The 16,514-nt window shown below is 41.9% G+C and overlaps 1 protein-coding gene across 4 annotated transcripts in view; it reads left to right on the top strand.

Moving 5' to 3' along the window:
* The window catches only part of TEDC1 (tubulin epsilon and delta complex 1), a 156,938-nt gene that overhangs the window by 93,553 nt on the left and 46,871 nt on the right, over window positions 1-16,514 (top strand). For 2 of the 4 annotated variants that reach the window (XM_037906314.2, XM_037906317.2), the window contains one exon: window positions 6,101-6,187. The exons of the other annotated variants lie outside the window; for them this stretch is intronic. In XM_037906314.2, the coding sequence (XP_037762242.1) occupies window positions 6,101-6,187 (87 nt within the window). The remainder of the gene's footprint in view (window positions 1-6,100; window positions 6,188-16,514) is intronic. 4 annotated transcript variants of the gene reach the window in all.

The raw sequence follows: 16,514 nt of genomic DNA, 5'->3' as shown, positions 1-16,514 counted from the left end.
ACAGACTGACACGGCTGTTACTCTGAAACCTACAGAAAGGATGTGGACAAATTGGAGAGAGTCCAGCGGAGGGCAACGAAAATGATCAGGGGGTTGGGGCACATGACTTACAAGGAGAGGCTGAGGGAACTAGGCTTGTTTAGTCTGCAGAAGAGAAGAGTGAAGGGGTATTTGATAGCAGCCTTCAGCTACCTGAAGGGGGATTCCAAAGAGGATGGAGCTCGGCTATTCTCAGTGGTGGCAGATGACAGAACAAGAAGCAATGGCCTCAAGTTGCAGTGGGGGAGGTCTAGGTTGGATATTAAGAAACACTATTTCACTATGAGGGTGGTGAAGCATTGGAATGGGTTACTTAGGTAGGTGGCGGAATCTCCATCCTTAGAGATTTTTAAGGCCTGACTTGACAAAGCCCTAGCTGGGATGATTTAATTGGGGTTGGACTAGATGACCTCTTGAGGTTTCTTCCAACCCTAATTTTCTATGATTCTATTGCTTGACAAGTCATTTGTACAAGTGATTTTTTTTTTAAAACAAGGGCTTACAGACGAAATTATCAATAAGCATTTGCTTTCAACATCCATTATGGAGTTATTTTGCAACAGGTCTTGGTAACTGGAATTTGGCGTTACTTTGTCTTTCAGTGCAAGTAGTTTGAGGCAGTTACTTTCTGCAGAAAGCTGGGGAAAATAGCAGATCTCTTATGAGACTCCCATTATCCCAGTTTTGCACGAAGAGAGAGACAATCTTCATATGTTATCTCTAAGTTTCACTTCAATTTCCATTCAAAGCAAAAATTTGCTTTACATAATGTTTCCCTTTGATCGTGAGAGACAGCGAACGCTCCTCCTCCTGTAGATGTTGAAGCCTTTGTTTTATTAGAAAGGAGAAACACATCGGTCCTTAGCTCAAATGGAGGACTTTATTCTTCTAGAGTTATTTCTAAATGGATCACTTGCTTTGGGGAGTAGAGGACTAGATTGCTCATTACACATTAAAGCAGAACCTAATATGTGTTGGGGGCAGTAAGAGGAAAGTTGTGTCTTCTTGAAAGATGCAAAGCAGCAGCATATCTAGGCTTTAGTTTCCCCATCTGCAAAATGAGGATAAGAAACTCTTGAAAATCCCAGCCTCAAATGGATGCGGTTAGTATTAATTACTTAATGTTGGCAAATGGCTTTGAAGGTACAAAATGCTGTTTGGAGAGAGATGGACATTAGAGCTGGGGGAGGGAGGCCTTGAGAATTTGAATGATATGACGGGGTAATGGGGTTCCCACTCACCAGTAGTGTGCCACCTCTTGTCTAGATCTGGAAAGTAGATCTTGTGGCATCTGATGCCCCCTTCTGCTCTCTGCTTGCTCTCCAACAGCTTCTGATAACTTGGCAGGAGCTGTGAAGTTGATAAGAAAGCTGGACAGCTAGAGCTCAGCTACTCCCTGCTCCCCTGGAGAGCTGGGTGGCTGGATTCCACTCCTAGCTGGGAGCCAGCCCAGTGGCTTTGAACTAAGCTGTGAAATTGAAAAGGCTGCCCAGCTCCCAGTAGAACTGGGTAGGTGAGTGGCCAAAAAGCTGGGGCAGCTGGACCCCACTCCCCAGGGGCGAGAAGTGGCTTCCTCCAGCTCTCCATGGGGAATGGCGGGGAGTGGGCAGCGTGCCAGGAGCCTGAGATCCTGTGTGGGCAGCCAGGCTCCCAGCAGAACTGAGACACCGGGCTCTTAGCTCCCCGCACTGCCCCTCTTAGGTCAGTCGATGTGCTCCTGCTGAGGATGCGCACCACTGACAGAAGGAGGGTAGTGTGGACATGCACCACTGCAGTAGTTGCTGTGGTGGCTATAAGTTGACCTAATATAAGTCGACTTACGTTTGTAGTGTAGACATATCCTCAGGTGATGCTAGGTAACCTAATTGGCCTCTCAGGCCCTCGTTAACACTATCAGGGCTGGTGTGGGGTGCACATCCCATCACAGCGAGGGCTTTGCCTGCTGAAGGCAGGTATGTGTGACTGAAAGTCTCTGCCTGTTAGGACACCAGGAGAGAGCCCATGAGTCTGGATTAGTGGCACCTGGACTCAGAAGACAACTTTTTGGAAATAGGCTAGCTTTTGTTTGTTTGTTTATTTTTGCAGTAAGATTTGAACGATATTTTTAGAACATTAGCTTATCATAGAATTAGATAAGATTAGGGTTGGAAGAGACCTCAGGAGTTCATCTAGTCCAATCCCCTGCTCAAAGCAGGAACAACCACAACTAAATCGTCCCAGCCAGGGCTTTGTCAAGCCGGGCATTAAAAATCTCTAAGGATGGAGATTCCACCTTAGAGATTCCACTTATATTATGCTTCCTTCTAGTCTCTGTGCTGCAATAACCTCATAAACCTGCAATAGCTGTGAAAAGGATAACAGAATCCTGTCACCCAGAAATAGTCGCAACCATCTCAAGGGATGGAAACTAACATCTTGGACGCTGCCAGTCGCCTGTCACTGAACGTTCCAGGGGGTTTGAATACTATCCCCCTAGGTTTAGCTCTGTAATCATCCCATTACTGATTTATGGCATAAGCCGTCTAGTTAACAGTTGTCTCTGACCTGTGGTGAATTAAATGAATGCTTCCCATGTGCTAATTGAGTTGAATAAAACCAGTTAAAACAAGAGCATGAGAAAAGCAGACGCCTTTTGTAGTTTCTTACATCACATGACTAATGGAAGGTTTCTTTAAAAAATACTGCTTGTTCTTTACAATTTCAAGTCCTAACCAGACCTGAAGACTGTAGGATTATGGGAGAACTGGGGAAAATGAAAGCACACGAGCTAAGTGTGTGACAGCTGAGCAATGGGGAGGGGAAGGGGTTAGTAGCCAGACTTATTAAGATGCTTTGTTTTTACTTAACTCATATTTAGTTCCACGGATCAACATGTTAGAGAAAGAAAGCCTTTGGTGGAGGCTCAATGCTCTTAGCCTTTCAGTTAAGGTGTGAGAGCTAATAACATACATCCTCTCAAATATCCATAGTTCCTTCAGCCAAACTAGGGAAGATCAAAGCTGACGTGTGAAATTTCTAAGGTTTTTTTTTTTAACAAAAAGAAAAACCCAAATGAACAAAGATCCCCCCCAACCGTCAGCCCCTCTTTAGCTGTCATACTGCAGAAAAAAAGGGGAAGAAGTCCAATTCTCCTCTCCCCTTCCTCTTTGCAGGTCACCTTTAACATCCCTGCTAATCCTGAAAATGTTATGCTTATAAGAAGCACAGGGGATCTTTTTCAGAGGAAAAGGCAATATGCTGCGTTTATTGAAGATACAACAATTTAGAATATGCATTCAATCACACCACACACACACGCTGTCCCGCCAGTTGATGTTATAGTTACCAGTCCAGATCAATCTAGTGGCCAGCTAGGTTGATCACAAGTAGGAGGAACTGGGTTCTGTCGTTCGCGACACGATGCTCCGGGGCAGTCTTGCCAGGACGAACCCTGTTTATATAGTGATTTTCCTTCATTGGGACCAGTGAGTTTTGCACTGTCATGCTGTAATCAATCGTTGTTTGACGAGTGCTTGTTTTCTTAAATTGTCCTTTTCATTTTTTATCACAACTATCTTGTCCCCCTCTAAAGATGCCTGTCTCATCTTTAGAGTCGTCAATCTGCCCTCCTCTGACGTTTCAATAGGGGTGCGTTGCAACCTCCTGGCGCCCTTGCGTCTGTCTCCGGTTCCTCCCTTGTACATCTGGCTCAGCGATGGCCTTCACACTTATTTCTTTACACATACATTCCTCATTCACACGCAAAACAGAATTAATTTACACAGAACATTTTGAACAGGAACATCAAGTTGCAATGCACAAGAAAACAATCATAGCATTCTTTTACTTATTTTAAAATGCTAAACCTACAACAAAGTAGTGACCTTAAGTCTACTACTGCCTTGAAATCAGCCCAGACTCAGATTCCGGCTGACACATCTTTACCAAATGGCCCATTAGGCCAATCCTTTCTGCTATTCAAAAAGGGTGGCTGGCAGGATATGATGAACTCATACACCAATACATTTAATACATGCTACATTATTATTCTTTATGCTTCATTCTAAATTATACAAACATAAAATCCTGCTATTGCATAACTGGCAGTCACTGACAACAGTAAAGAAGTACACATCAGCCTGTGTTGTTTGCATGAACAGTGTGTAACGTGTTTTGGATCTAGCATTCAGTAATTTGTAGCAAGTATTTTATCATAGTACCTTTCCTCCCCTCATTCTATCACCTGCAGATTATTTCTGAGGGGTTAAATAGCACAGCAAATAAGTCCTGTTTTCGAGTTCTCTCTTAGCCGTTGCAGTACAAAGTAAGTAAAAGACACAAAGCTGTCTGAAAACAGTTATGTCAGCACTAAGTAGATTGAATTAGAGCTCCAGTCTTGATCTTCATCTTTGAAATCATGACAGAAAAATGCTTTTGGAGTTCTTCAAAAACTTGCCTGCGATGCCATAGTGGTATGGACTCATTCATTTTGAATAATGGCCTTTACCTCGATGCCTTTCTTTGTCACAAAGATGGTGAGTGACTTTGGCACTTGCACATAATTTACTTATCTTCTGTTTATCTCCTGTTTTCCCATCAATCTTGTTCTAGCTAGGAGAGTTTTAGGAATCTCTTTATTATACTGCTGTATAACTAGCCATTCTTGGGATCTCTGTCTCCAACTTTAAATACTCATCTTAATTTTCCAAAGGGACTGTTAATTTTGTGTGCCCAGCTCGAGCTGCCATAATAGCCTGATTTCTGGAGGGAAGGTGTACAGTAATTTCCACTCCTCTCTAAGATGACTCAAGTTAGGCTACCCCTTTTGAAAATGGAGGCCATTATATACATATACAATCTGAAACTGGGGGAAGAATCTGGTGATATATATTTTCTCTCCCTCTAGGTATACACAATTTTAAAATCATTTGTAAAAACCCTCAGTTCTTGCATTGCCTATAAATAGGAACTGTGGTAGAGGAGCTCCTTGCGTAACAGGAGCAGTTAGGGAGACAATCTGGCTATACATAACATTTCAGAAAGAATTCCTCTTTGTCAGTTACTATTTGTGGACACTGCAGGAGAAGTGAGTGTTTCTAAATGATTTGGATAAGGAACAGGGAGATGGGCTTGGCATCCTGAGATTCTGAGGTCATTCTGAGCATAGGAGCAATGTGGAAAAAGGCACAGAGATGGGAGAAGTAGAAATAACTGGATGTCGGTGTTGACATGGTTTCTAGAATGGTGGAGTTGGAGGGGATGCAAAAAGAGACCAGGTCCGAGATGTTGGCTGGGACACAGCTGTGCATGACCTCAAAGAGAAGAGAGGGATTGAAACTTGGTATGTTGGCCAGACTCAAAGAATAGTGGGGGACATGGTTTGATCCAAATGTGATAGTGACCGACCACTTTAGCAGCAGTGTGTGGAGTGTGGCTGAGCCGTGTTGTTAATTTTGGTATTTAAGAAGCACATGAGGTTTCAGGATCTACATGAGTAAAGACCTTTTTATGTATGAGTTGTATTGTCTTGATCCCTTCAAAATGACATGTCAAGCCACGTTCGTGTATATGGGGTTTATGGTTATTGTATGGCTGGGGAGTGGAATACCTTATGGATGTGAGGAAAAGCTTTTCTTCATTTCCATGCCATATTTGCATAGCTGGGATTTACATTGCTTCCAACTAAATAATGTATAGTGCAATCCCCAGTCATAGCAGCATATAGTCAGAAGGAAGAAATTGCTGGAGTATTGAACCCACGACTCCGTTCCTCACTGTGTACCCCATTGCCTTCTGAAAGAAGCATTTATGTTTGCAGTTCAGAGTAGGGTGAGATGTATACATCCAGACAAGTTTATATGTATTCTAAATCCTTATATCTTTAGCTAACCAATTTTCTGCGTGTAAATGTCAATCTATAAGGTGCACTATGATGAACGTGTACTACGTAAGAAGTGGCACTTGGTATGTGATTGGCTAGCCTTCATTATTCAGACCAAACAGACATCAAAAATTGCACTTTATATGTTGCACAGATGACTAAATGGGACTTGATTTTCTTTTTTTTTTTCCCCCTCCCCAGTTGTTGCAGTCACTCGAGTCTGAAACCTCTCGATTAGAAGCCTTTCTGGAATGGAAACGACTGGAACCAGTTTATTGGCACTGGATGGTAATGAATCAAACTAAATATTAAGGGTGCAGTTTTCTTACATCTAACAAACAACTGACTGCTCCTCAGACATTCTTCCCATATATGTGGAAAAATGAATGTTGTCAACAACCTATACAACTTCCTTTTGAAGATGAGGCCAGTTAAATTAAAGGACATATTCTTAGATCTCCCTCATCATTCTAGCCTCTGTTGTATGACTTACTCAGATAAGTTAAGAAACTGGAGGGAAGAGAAGCTGAATTGCAGGCATGTACAGTTATCACAAATGGAAATGCCTGATCTTTTATGTTTAAGAAAACATAGCAGTCACACATTTTGTTATAAATTAAATGGATTGTCGGAAGTGAAACAGACTCAAAGACAACTAAATTTGTAAGCAGTTGAAATTTCAAACAACTTCATTTTTCCAGCCAGATAGTGTGTTGAAATCCCCTTGAACTATGTTGAATGGTCATCAGAAAATCAATGTCTTCCTCTCTGCATCTTATGACCTTTATACATCTCACGACCTTTATACATCTCACTTCTGTATTAAACTTTCACCCATTTACAGCTGCTGAAAATAATTCTTAAACAGCAATTTAACAAAATGACTTACAGAATTTGTAGAGGCAGGACCATTAATTGTCAGTGTACCTTATTCTATACAGAGAGCAAAATAAAGGAGTAGAAAATCATCTAACCTGTATTGAAAAGTACTTCAAAACCCACTAGCACGTGTGTGTTGTCAGCAAAGGTGATTGTTTCCATAATAGCTGGTGCTTTATTTATCTCTATTATTGTGCTGCTCTGAAAAGTATCAGCATTAGGATTGGCACAGATCCAGAATCATACAAGCAAGTGTTCAGATCAGGCAAACTGTAACTGCAGTTGCTATGGAGTTTTGATCTACTCACCAGGGGCCTGCTGCTGTGAGGCGCTGAGCTGGTTGTGGAGGGTACTGAGAACATTATAGGATGGGCTCGGCACCTCGCTGGATGAGGTCCTGAATAAATACTGGCCAATAGTACATCGTTATTTGAAAATCTAACACACTATCATTCCTAATTGGAAATGTGTATTTTCTGTCAGTCTGTGGGATCAATTTCTGTTTTCTTTCCTTTCTGTTTTTGTTGTTCTTGAATGCTGTAGAACATACTAAAGAACCCAGTTAAGATGTATTTTGACCCATGTTGTAACTCTATCTAGCAGAATTATCATAAGAACTTTTTGCATTAGAAAAAGGTTATCTGGTTCAGAAAACAAGTGCTTCTACATTTCTTAATTCCACGCTACTGTGGTTTTCATTTGACCCCATCCATTCTCCTCTTAAGAAGCAAGCCACAGTGTCTCTTTGCTTGCATCAGCTACTTTTCCTGATGAATTTTCCCCATATATTTATCACCAGTTGCATGGGATACTTTTATCTGATTTCCTGTTTACTCTTATGTATAGTTTTCTCAACTTTTAGATTACATCCTCTAGTATTTTAAGTCATCATCAGTATAAAAATATATTTATATCAACTGTATCAATCCCTTTCGTATTTTGGAGGCCACCTTTTACCAGTGAGCATAAACTCCGATTCCTTAACCTTTCTTTATCATGTAGATTGTTCCAAGTAGTATAATCTGTGCTGTCAGCCCCTTTCTCTGGAAGTGTGCAGAACTGCACCTATTATCTCTACAGGAGTCTACATACTTTAAGGCTAGGCTAACAGTCTCACTGCCTTGATTTATATTCGGTCCATTTATATTCGGTCTCTTTAGTTCTTTGAGATGATCTCTGCACATTCCCACTCTGGGAATGCACAGAGATCATCTCCAAGAACTCAAGTTACAGGAGAGTAACCTTCTTTTTCTGATTTCTCCTTTTTACTGTGGCTGTGTGCTGAACTGATGGACTGAGTGGTTCCCTCACAGTAACCTGCAGCTCTTCTGTTCACTGTGGGGAACGGCAATTACATTTAGTTCAGATTCCCTGATCTGCTTCCTTATTCCCAGATTATTTAACATTTTTACAATGAATGGCCTCTTCTCTCCAGTCATCTGTGCCAGCCAAGTCTCTTGGATTCTGGCTGTCACATTCCTTTTTCCTTTCTCTGTCTCCAGGCTTTATCTCATCTGCCAACTTGAAGACTTTATTTTCAGAACCCTTGAACTCACAAGCATGGAGGCAGAAGCCGTGTGAGAAAGGCCTGGTGTACACTCCATTCCAACAAAGATATATTCTATTCTCTTTGTCTCTTGCTCTCGTACAGTTTTCTACCCAGCCCCTCACACCTTTCAACTTACCGTTTTAGGTTTATTTATCTTTCTAGTGTAACCAGTCATTAACAGATTTATATATTGAGCTCACCAGCATGTTCTATGCATGTGGAGTCCAGAACATCACAGAGACTGTGGTTCCAGTTAATGACTGGAGTGCAGGAAGTAAGTTTCTTCTTGTCCCCATCAGTATCACCTCTGTCTTACCAGTGTCCAGCTTTAGGCAACTGCTCTTAGTCCAGATGCTGTTTTTTGGCCAGGCACTGAGAAAACTGGAGGGGACAAATGCAAACAGCATGCCAGACAGCACCATCAGCCAGCATGTAATGCTGTGTCAAAGTTCAGAGGGACATCTACAGAATCTTGGATAAGAGGAAGTCATCCACCTGAACAACCACTGCTGTCTTGGTTTTGTGCCCTGGCCTGAAATGTTGTTGAGAGGGATCTAGGATGCTGGCAACTGGTAGATCAAGTTGAAGTCCGTTCTTTTCCAGCTTCTCAGACAACTTTTTCAAAAACAGTGGGCAATGTTTTGTGATATTGCTGGGGTTGCATATTAGTGTCTTAAGTGTTGGCTGGAGTGATAGATTCCCTTCTTCACAGGAGATGTTGACTATCCCTGTTATCAGGAATACTAGATGTTTTCAACCCTTTCATTGGCCAGGACTGGCCTGCATTAGAGTGGCGGGTGGTGGCCTGGATTGTATTTTGACCTCAGGGACATCTTGTTGTCTGAGTGGGATGAATTCTTAGAAATAGGGTGGTGTTGGTCCAGTGCTCATCTTGCTGTACTTGGTGTCCCCAGAGTCTGTCCTGATGCAAGGGATCTTTGAGAAATGGTTTGATAGTTCATTGCAGCAAAGTGAGCATGGCTGAGCTCCGTGACCAGATGGAAGCAGTCTGTGAATTACAGGCCTGTGACAGAAGAGAAGTTGGTCTCTGCATTTTGAATGGTAATGACAAAAGTTTGTAAGATTTCCTTGTGCTGAAGTCTCTCTGTGACTGATAGCATTCTGTGTTTGCCTTCATCAATGTCTGAGCCTGCTTTCTTCCTGATTTTTCTATGAGAACCATGCAAATCCAAAGAGGAATGTCCTTCCTTTACAGAGCATTGTTAGCAGAAGTCCGAGCCTGGTTGTCATGCTTTACTAATTCTTATGCCCCTTGGCTTCTAAATTCAGTAGAGTTCTCTGCGGAAACATCTGGAATTTGGCACGGTCCTGATTAGGAATTAGGCAGGATATCCTAAATTGTCGTAGTGGGCCTAACAGAAATGTGACTTGATGATTTTCACAAATGGAAATTCACATAAATTTGTGTATAGTCTAAGCAAAGATTGTACATGTATGAGAATTGAACACATTCTTGGGTGTCATAAAATAATAATAGAAGGCCTAGAATGGGAAGAGGAGTTGGAAGAGTAGTTCTAATGCAACAAGTATATTTTCTAATAGTTATAGAGCACAATTTTGAGAAGTGCAGTCAGGAAAGTAACTGAAATACTTTCCTTGAGGATTGTATTTTCTAAATGGACATCCTACCTAATTCTCAATTACTGAGGGACAATCTCCACTCATTGATATGTTTGCTTTCCACAACCAAATCTCTGCACAATTTTTCATGGCTGATATATCTGAGTATTCGGATTTTAATATCTAAAACTGTATTAAATCTATTCACCTAAAGTTGGGTTATTGCTGATTATGTACTTTATGTATCATATGACTTTTAAAAACAAACTTTGTATTTGTGGATAATCTAAGGACTATACCCAGATGTACAGACACTCTTTTCTCAACCTATGTATTATATACTTTTTTTAACATTAGCTTTAATAAAAAATTTAAATAGAGACACTAACTTGATCCACTTTGCTCTAGTAGAGAAGAACTGAAAGTATGAGACTAATAGGAAATCTTAGTATCAGTCACACATGGTGAACAATAGTTTACAGGATGTAGCCCTCCAAAGGAATTAGGTTCAAAAATGTATATTGTGAGGAATTAAACAAGTTAGTGAGCATGGAGCAATGGGAGGAGGAAGTGTTATCGCTCACAAGTGTGGAAGAAGATTGGAGCATTTAAAAAAGCACTATGGTCAAAGGACAACAGACTAAACTTCCCCAGAAATGGAGAATTCATGGAAAAAGTGACCATTTAAGGTATGTCTACACTGCAGTTAGACACCTGTGGCTGGCCTGTGCCAGCTGACTCTGCCTCATGGGGCTCAGCCTTAAAGGGCTGTTTAATTGATGTGTAGACATTTGGGCTGGGGCTGAAGTCCAAGCTCTGGGACTCTCCCACCTCACAGTGTCAAGCCCAAACGTCTACACTTCAGTTGAACAACCCCTTAGCCCAAGCCCACTGGCATGGGCCAGCCATGGGTTTTTAATTGACATACCTCTTGCCGGGCTGCTCAAAGACGTGAACCTAGAAATGAAACTGTCCTAGAAATGAAGAAAGGAGGCAGGAACTAAATGAGACTAAATAAGGCTTGTAGGGGCAAGAAAAGGACAGCAAAATGTGTTAATGCTACCAAAGGGTTTAAGAATGGCTGTTACAAATCTGTCAGTATAAAAATGCTAGAGAGGAACGAGGCTCATTCAGTAGTGAGGGAGATTAATTAGGTTTCTAAAATAGCTCTGCTACTGAAATGCTTTCTAAAGTTCTAGTATGAAAAATAGGGGGTGGGGTGGACTATATAATATGGATAATTAGCCATGAGAAATGAGGAGCTGTTGATTAAAAAATGTTAAATTTGGGGATGGGGGTGGTAAAAAAAGTAATTCTATATAAATCAGCATGTCTAGATTACTTAAAATTAGACTGAATAAATCCTTGGCTTAGAATTTTGCCTTAAATATTTAAATACTGAACTTCCAGTCTTAGGGGAAAATGATAGGGTATGATTGTGTAATTAAATACTATACCAAACAAATAGGTCTTATTATCACTAAATCAAAGATGGAAATTATGAAGGTTAATTTACGTACTGATTTTATGTACTTGGAAGGAGAAACCTTGAAAACTGTTAATAAATTTAATTATATGGGTAGCATAATTCGTGATACTGGTGACAGCATAGGTGAAGCAAGTGCCGTATTTAAAAAAACTTAACTCAGGATGAAAGTCTAATGTGATTAGCAAAAACACCAAACTTAAAATCTTTAGAAGGTATGTCCTAAACATCCTCCAAGAATGAGTCCTGGAAAAATAAGTCAATCCAGCACAAACTTAATAGCTCTCAATGTAAGTGTCGGCTTAGAATATTCAAAGTAAAAGGGACTGATAAAATAATTAATGAAGAAGCACTAGAATGGGCATCATTACCGACAACAATACCAGAAGAGGTGTAATCAGGAAGGCCAAAACACAACTGGCGTTGCAGTTAGCAAGGGATGTGAAGGGTAACAAGAAGGTTTTCTACAGGTATGTTAGCAACAAGAAAAAGGTCAGGGAAAATGTGGGACCCTTAATGAATGGCAGAGGCAACCTAGTGACAGATGATGTGGAAAAAACTGAAGTACTCAATGCTTCTTTGGCGTCGGTCTTCGCAGATAAGTTCAGCTCTCACACTTCTGTCCTGTGCAAGTATGGTGAGGAGGTGAGCAGCCCTCAGTGATGAAAGAACAGGTTAAGGACTGTTTAGAAAAGCTGGACATGCACAAGTTGATGGGTCCAGATCTAATGCATCCAAGGATGGTAAGGAAATTGGCTAATGTGATTGCAGAGCCATTATCTTGAAAACTCATGGCGATTGGGGGAGGTCCTGGACGATTGGAAAAAGGCAAATATAGTGCCCATCTTTAAAAAAGGGAAGAAAGAGAACCCAGAGAACTACACACTCACCTCAGTCCCTAGAAAGTCATGGAGCAGGTCCTCACGGAAACCATTTTGAAGCAGTTGGAGGAGAGGAAGATGATCAGGAACAGTCAACATGGATTCTCCAAGGGCAAGTCATGCCTGACCAACCTGATTGCCTTCTATGATGCATTAGTAGGAGCATTGCCAGCAGATCGAGGGAAGTGATTATTCCCTTCTGTTCGGCACTGTTGAGGCCACATCTGGAATATTGCGTCCAGTTTTGGGCCCCCCACTACAGAAAGGATGTGGACAAATTGGAGAGAATCCAGCAGAGGGGCAATGAAAATGATCGGGGGGTTGGGGCACATGACTTACGAGGAGAGGTTGAGGGAACTTGGCTTGTTTGGTCTGCAGAAGAGAAGAGTGAGGGGGGATTTGATAGCATCCTTCAGCTACCTGAAGGGGGATTCCAAAGAGGATGGAGCTAGGCTGTTCTCAGTGGTGGCAGATGACAGAACAAGGAGCAATGGTCTCAAGTTGCAGTGGGGGAGGTCTAGGTTGGATATTAGGAAATACTATTTCACTAGGAGGGTGGTGAAGCACTGGAATGGGTTACCTAGGGAGGTGGTGGAATCTCTATCCTTACAGGTTTTTAAGGCCCGACTTGACAAAGCCCTAGCTGGGATGATTTAGTTGGGGTTGGTCCTGCATTGAGCAGGGGGTTGGACTAGATGACCTCCTGAGGTCTTTTCCAACCCTAATCTTCTGTGATTCTAAGTAGTCCAGAAGAAGAGCTGGACATATTTGGCACATCTTTTAAGAATGCCAGATTATAGGCTACCTAAAAAATCATTTCTTTGGTGACCCCAGTGCAAGAGATGGATAGGCCTCCCTAGAGCAGTGGTGCGCAAACTTTTCCAGTCACGCCCTCCCTTATCCTTAAGAGTCTGTCCATGCCCCGCCTCCATTATTGCACAGCCAAGGCTACCTCAGCAGTGCGCTGCTTCTACCTTGCAGACAGGCTACATTGCTAGGGCAGGGCCAGTACCTCCTCCCTCAGGTTTTCAGGGTTGGGGAAGGTAAGTGTGATGCTCTCTGGGGGTGGAGCCAGCACTGGGAGCAGAGGCTCCTGGGAACGGAAATCAGTGTGTCACATTGACCCACAGGCTGGTTACTTGCTGAGGTGAGTACGGGGGGGTGAAGACTTTACTTCCTCCCTGGCCCCATGGGGGCTGGCCTGAGCCCCACTGTGCGGGGCTGGCACCAGCCGCCTAGCACTAACGCTCACCCCTGAACATTCCTCTGCACCCCCCTCGGGGTCGCGCTCCATTTTGCCCACCAGTGCCCTAGAGCACACTCTGTAGCACATTAATGGCTGAAGCAGCATCATTATGTCTGAATATAAAAGACCTGGAAAAACGAGGCCAGGTTTTGTTGATGGATCTTAGCAACCTTGTTTGGTTCTAACTGGGTTCAGCAGCTACCAAGGTGTTTCTAATCTCCTTATAGCGGGTCTGAAGGTCTTGCCCACAAGCCTCTCTAATCTGTCTATCCCTTCATAGAATACAGTATCAGTCCCCAAAGTATCTTCATGCTCCACACAGCAAAACACAAGGCATATAAGATCCAAGTGGGCTCTGCTGCTGACTTGGTGGAGACCTGTTGCTCTGAAATGATTAAGTCTCTCACACTCTTCATTTCCTCCAGCTTCAGCAGTTGAGTTTTTACATTTCTGTAACGAAATAGCTGTGTGGTGAACTCCTCTATGTGCATGCATGCTGACTGCATTCATTTTCAGTGTGCAGCTAGCTAGCAGTTTGGAGAATTTGCAACTACAACTTCTTCTCAGCTCTTCGTTTTCAAATGTTTGTAACATAGTTTTAAAATAAATTTTTAAATGTAATAAACAGATATTATTACAAAATATAGATATTAGTAAAAACGAGGAGTCCTTGTGGCACCTTAGAGACTAAAAAAATTTTTTGGGCATAAGCTTTTGTGGGCTAGAACCCACTTCATCAGATGCATATTAGTAAAATATTGGACAGCATTACTAAAGCAGTTATTAATGACTATTTCCATGTCAACTTGGAAAATTCAGATTTTAACCACTTTTGAGTTAAATATCAAAATTAAAGAACAGGACAAATATATTTTTTACCCTTTCAGCACTTAAAAATGCCTGAGAGGATTTTTGCCATCAAACAGAGACCAAGCATGGAGAACTTCAACTCTACAATTTTTATGTAAATGTCATTTTATAGTCTATCTAGCCTTGTCACATCTAGGGTACAGTACAGGCACCTCATTTCAAATGTTTGCAGCTTTTCTGCAGATGGTTTGTCAGTATTCTTGTTTTACAATTGTCACCTTTCTTGAAGAGTGCTACAGTGGTTGAGCGTTCCCAACATTCAGGTACTTCACCCTTCCTCCAATTGAGGTTGCGCAGTTTGCAAAGGAGCATGACAGTGCCTTTTTTGCCATGTTTTAACAGTTCAGGCGGTATACCATCTGGACCAGGTGCCTTGTTATTTTTCAGAGACATGATTGTGGTTTCAGTTTCTGTTTCCACTATATGTTGTTAGTCTCTAAGGTGCCACAAATACTCCTTTTCTATATCTTCTTTGTTGTTGTCTTTGCAGTTGATGGTCTCAGGGGAAAGTTGGGTCCATTTGACTCTTCACATTCAGTAGCTGATGAAAATATTCTTTTGATCTTTATCTACTATATAGCTGACTTGTTATATGTTAACTTTATTGATAAGTAATCTAACTTCCTGAAAAAGTCCTCTTATATTCCTTTTTTTAAAGTGTTTTTCAAGCTGTTAGCTTTTTCTCTGAAGCCACTCAGTTGTAGTCTTTTGGAGAGTGACTTTTAGTTCCTTGCTGAGCTTTCTGCATTTGTTTTTCTACTGAGAGTAGTCTTCAGTTTGCAAATGTTCTTGATACACTTCCATTTTTAATTCTTGATAGGTTTTGGGGTTTGCAAAGGTTGAGTGGATTTTCTGCTAGCGGATCTTGCTGGTGAGTCAAAACTGGCAGGGACAACCCCATGGTACCTTAAGTGGGAGTGGGGATCAGACTAGGCCACAATTCCAATGTGCTTCTCCAATCTTCTCCTGGGGCAACATGGGCACCCTCAATGGGTAACTGATAGGAGGGGCTGCCTAAACTTGGGGTGGCTGGGAGTCTAGGTACTCTCTCAAGCCAAAAAACTGACAAAATGAGCAAAAACCAAAACAACATCCGTACTGGTTCAGATGACGCCCAGCCTTAAAAGGTCCATGCCAGCAGTTTGGGAACTTTGGCAATTGTGAAAAGTTTGCTAGGAAAGAACAGATTGCACAGTACCAAAATGAATGCACATTGGAACATGGAATGTGAGAATGCAATATGAACTGACATGGCTACAACTACACTGCAAAGCAGGAATGTTAATTGGTGAACTTGAAACTAGAGCTGCATCCTTTCCCATAGACATTCTCAGTATTTGTGAACCCCACTGGACAGGAAGTAGCAAATTCTCCATAAAGCATTGTAAAATCATTTTACAATGAAAAGATAGCGTTCACGGAGAAGGCATTTGTCACATTCTGGCATGCAGAGTGAGGGGCTGTGTCACTGCCTGCCCCACAACGTGGGTGCTGTAGTTCCAAACCTGGGCCACGCACTAACAGCCTAAGAGCATGCAGGTCACTTCCTGAGTGTCTGTGTGTAACCACAGACCTGGTCCAGCAACTGTGACCCCAGCAGCCCGTCAGCAACTCTCCAGTCACACTCTGGCTTCCACCACCCTTGGTTACTGCCTGCAGAGTGACCCCAACACACTACCAATCCCAAATTTCCCCAAAATGTGCATTCTGCACTGTCCCACCCTCTCCTGGGCAGTTCAGGTATTAAAAGTCCATTGCCCCTGTAAAAGGCCAATATTCAACAGTTTACTTCTTTAGCGGGAGTTACCAAACAGATCAGTTTAAACACAACAATGGATTAGTTTAGGTTAAAAATAAAACAAGTTTATTTAATTACAAAGAGAGAAATTTTAAGTGAGTACAGTATAAGGTATTAAAGTCAGGAATGGTTACAAGAAAAATAAAGATAAGACGATTCCTAGTAGCTAGAATTTTAAGAAGCTAGAATTAGTTCAAGGTAAAAATCCTTACCACAGGTTCCCAGCAAAAGGGCTGACCAAATTCTCAGGTCAGGAACTCTCCACAAAGTCAAAGGGCTGGTTCCTTCGTCTTCTAAGGTGCATGAGAGAGATGGAGCTCTCTGT

The sequence above is a fragment of the Chelonia mydas genome, chromosome 8, assembly GCF_015237465.2.
Source record: "Chelonia mydas isolate rCheMyd1 chromosome 8, rCheMyd1.pri.v2, whole genome shotgun sequence".
NCBI lineage: Eukaryota > Metazoa > Chordata > Testudines > Cheloniidae > Chelonia > Chelonia mydas.
This window is presented reverse-complemented; position numbering and strand designations above follow the sequence as displayed.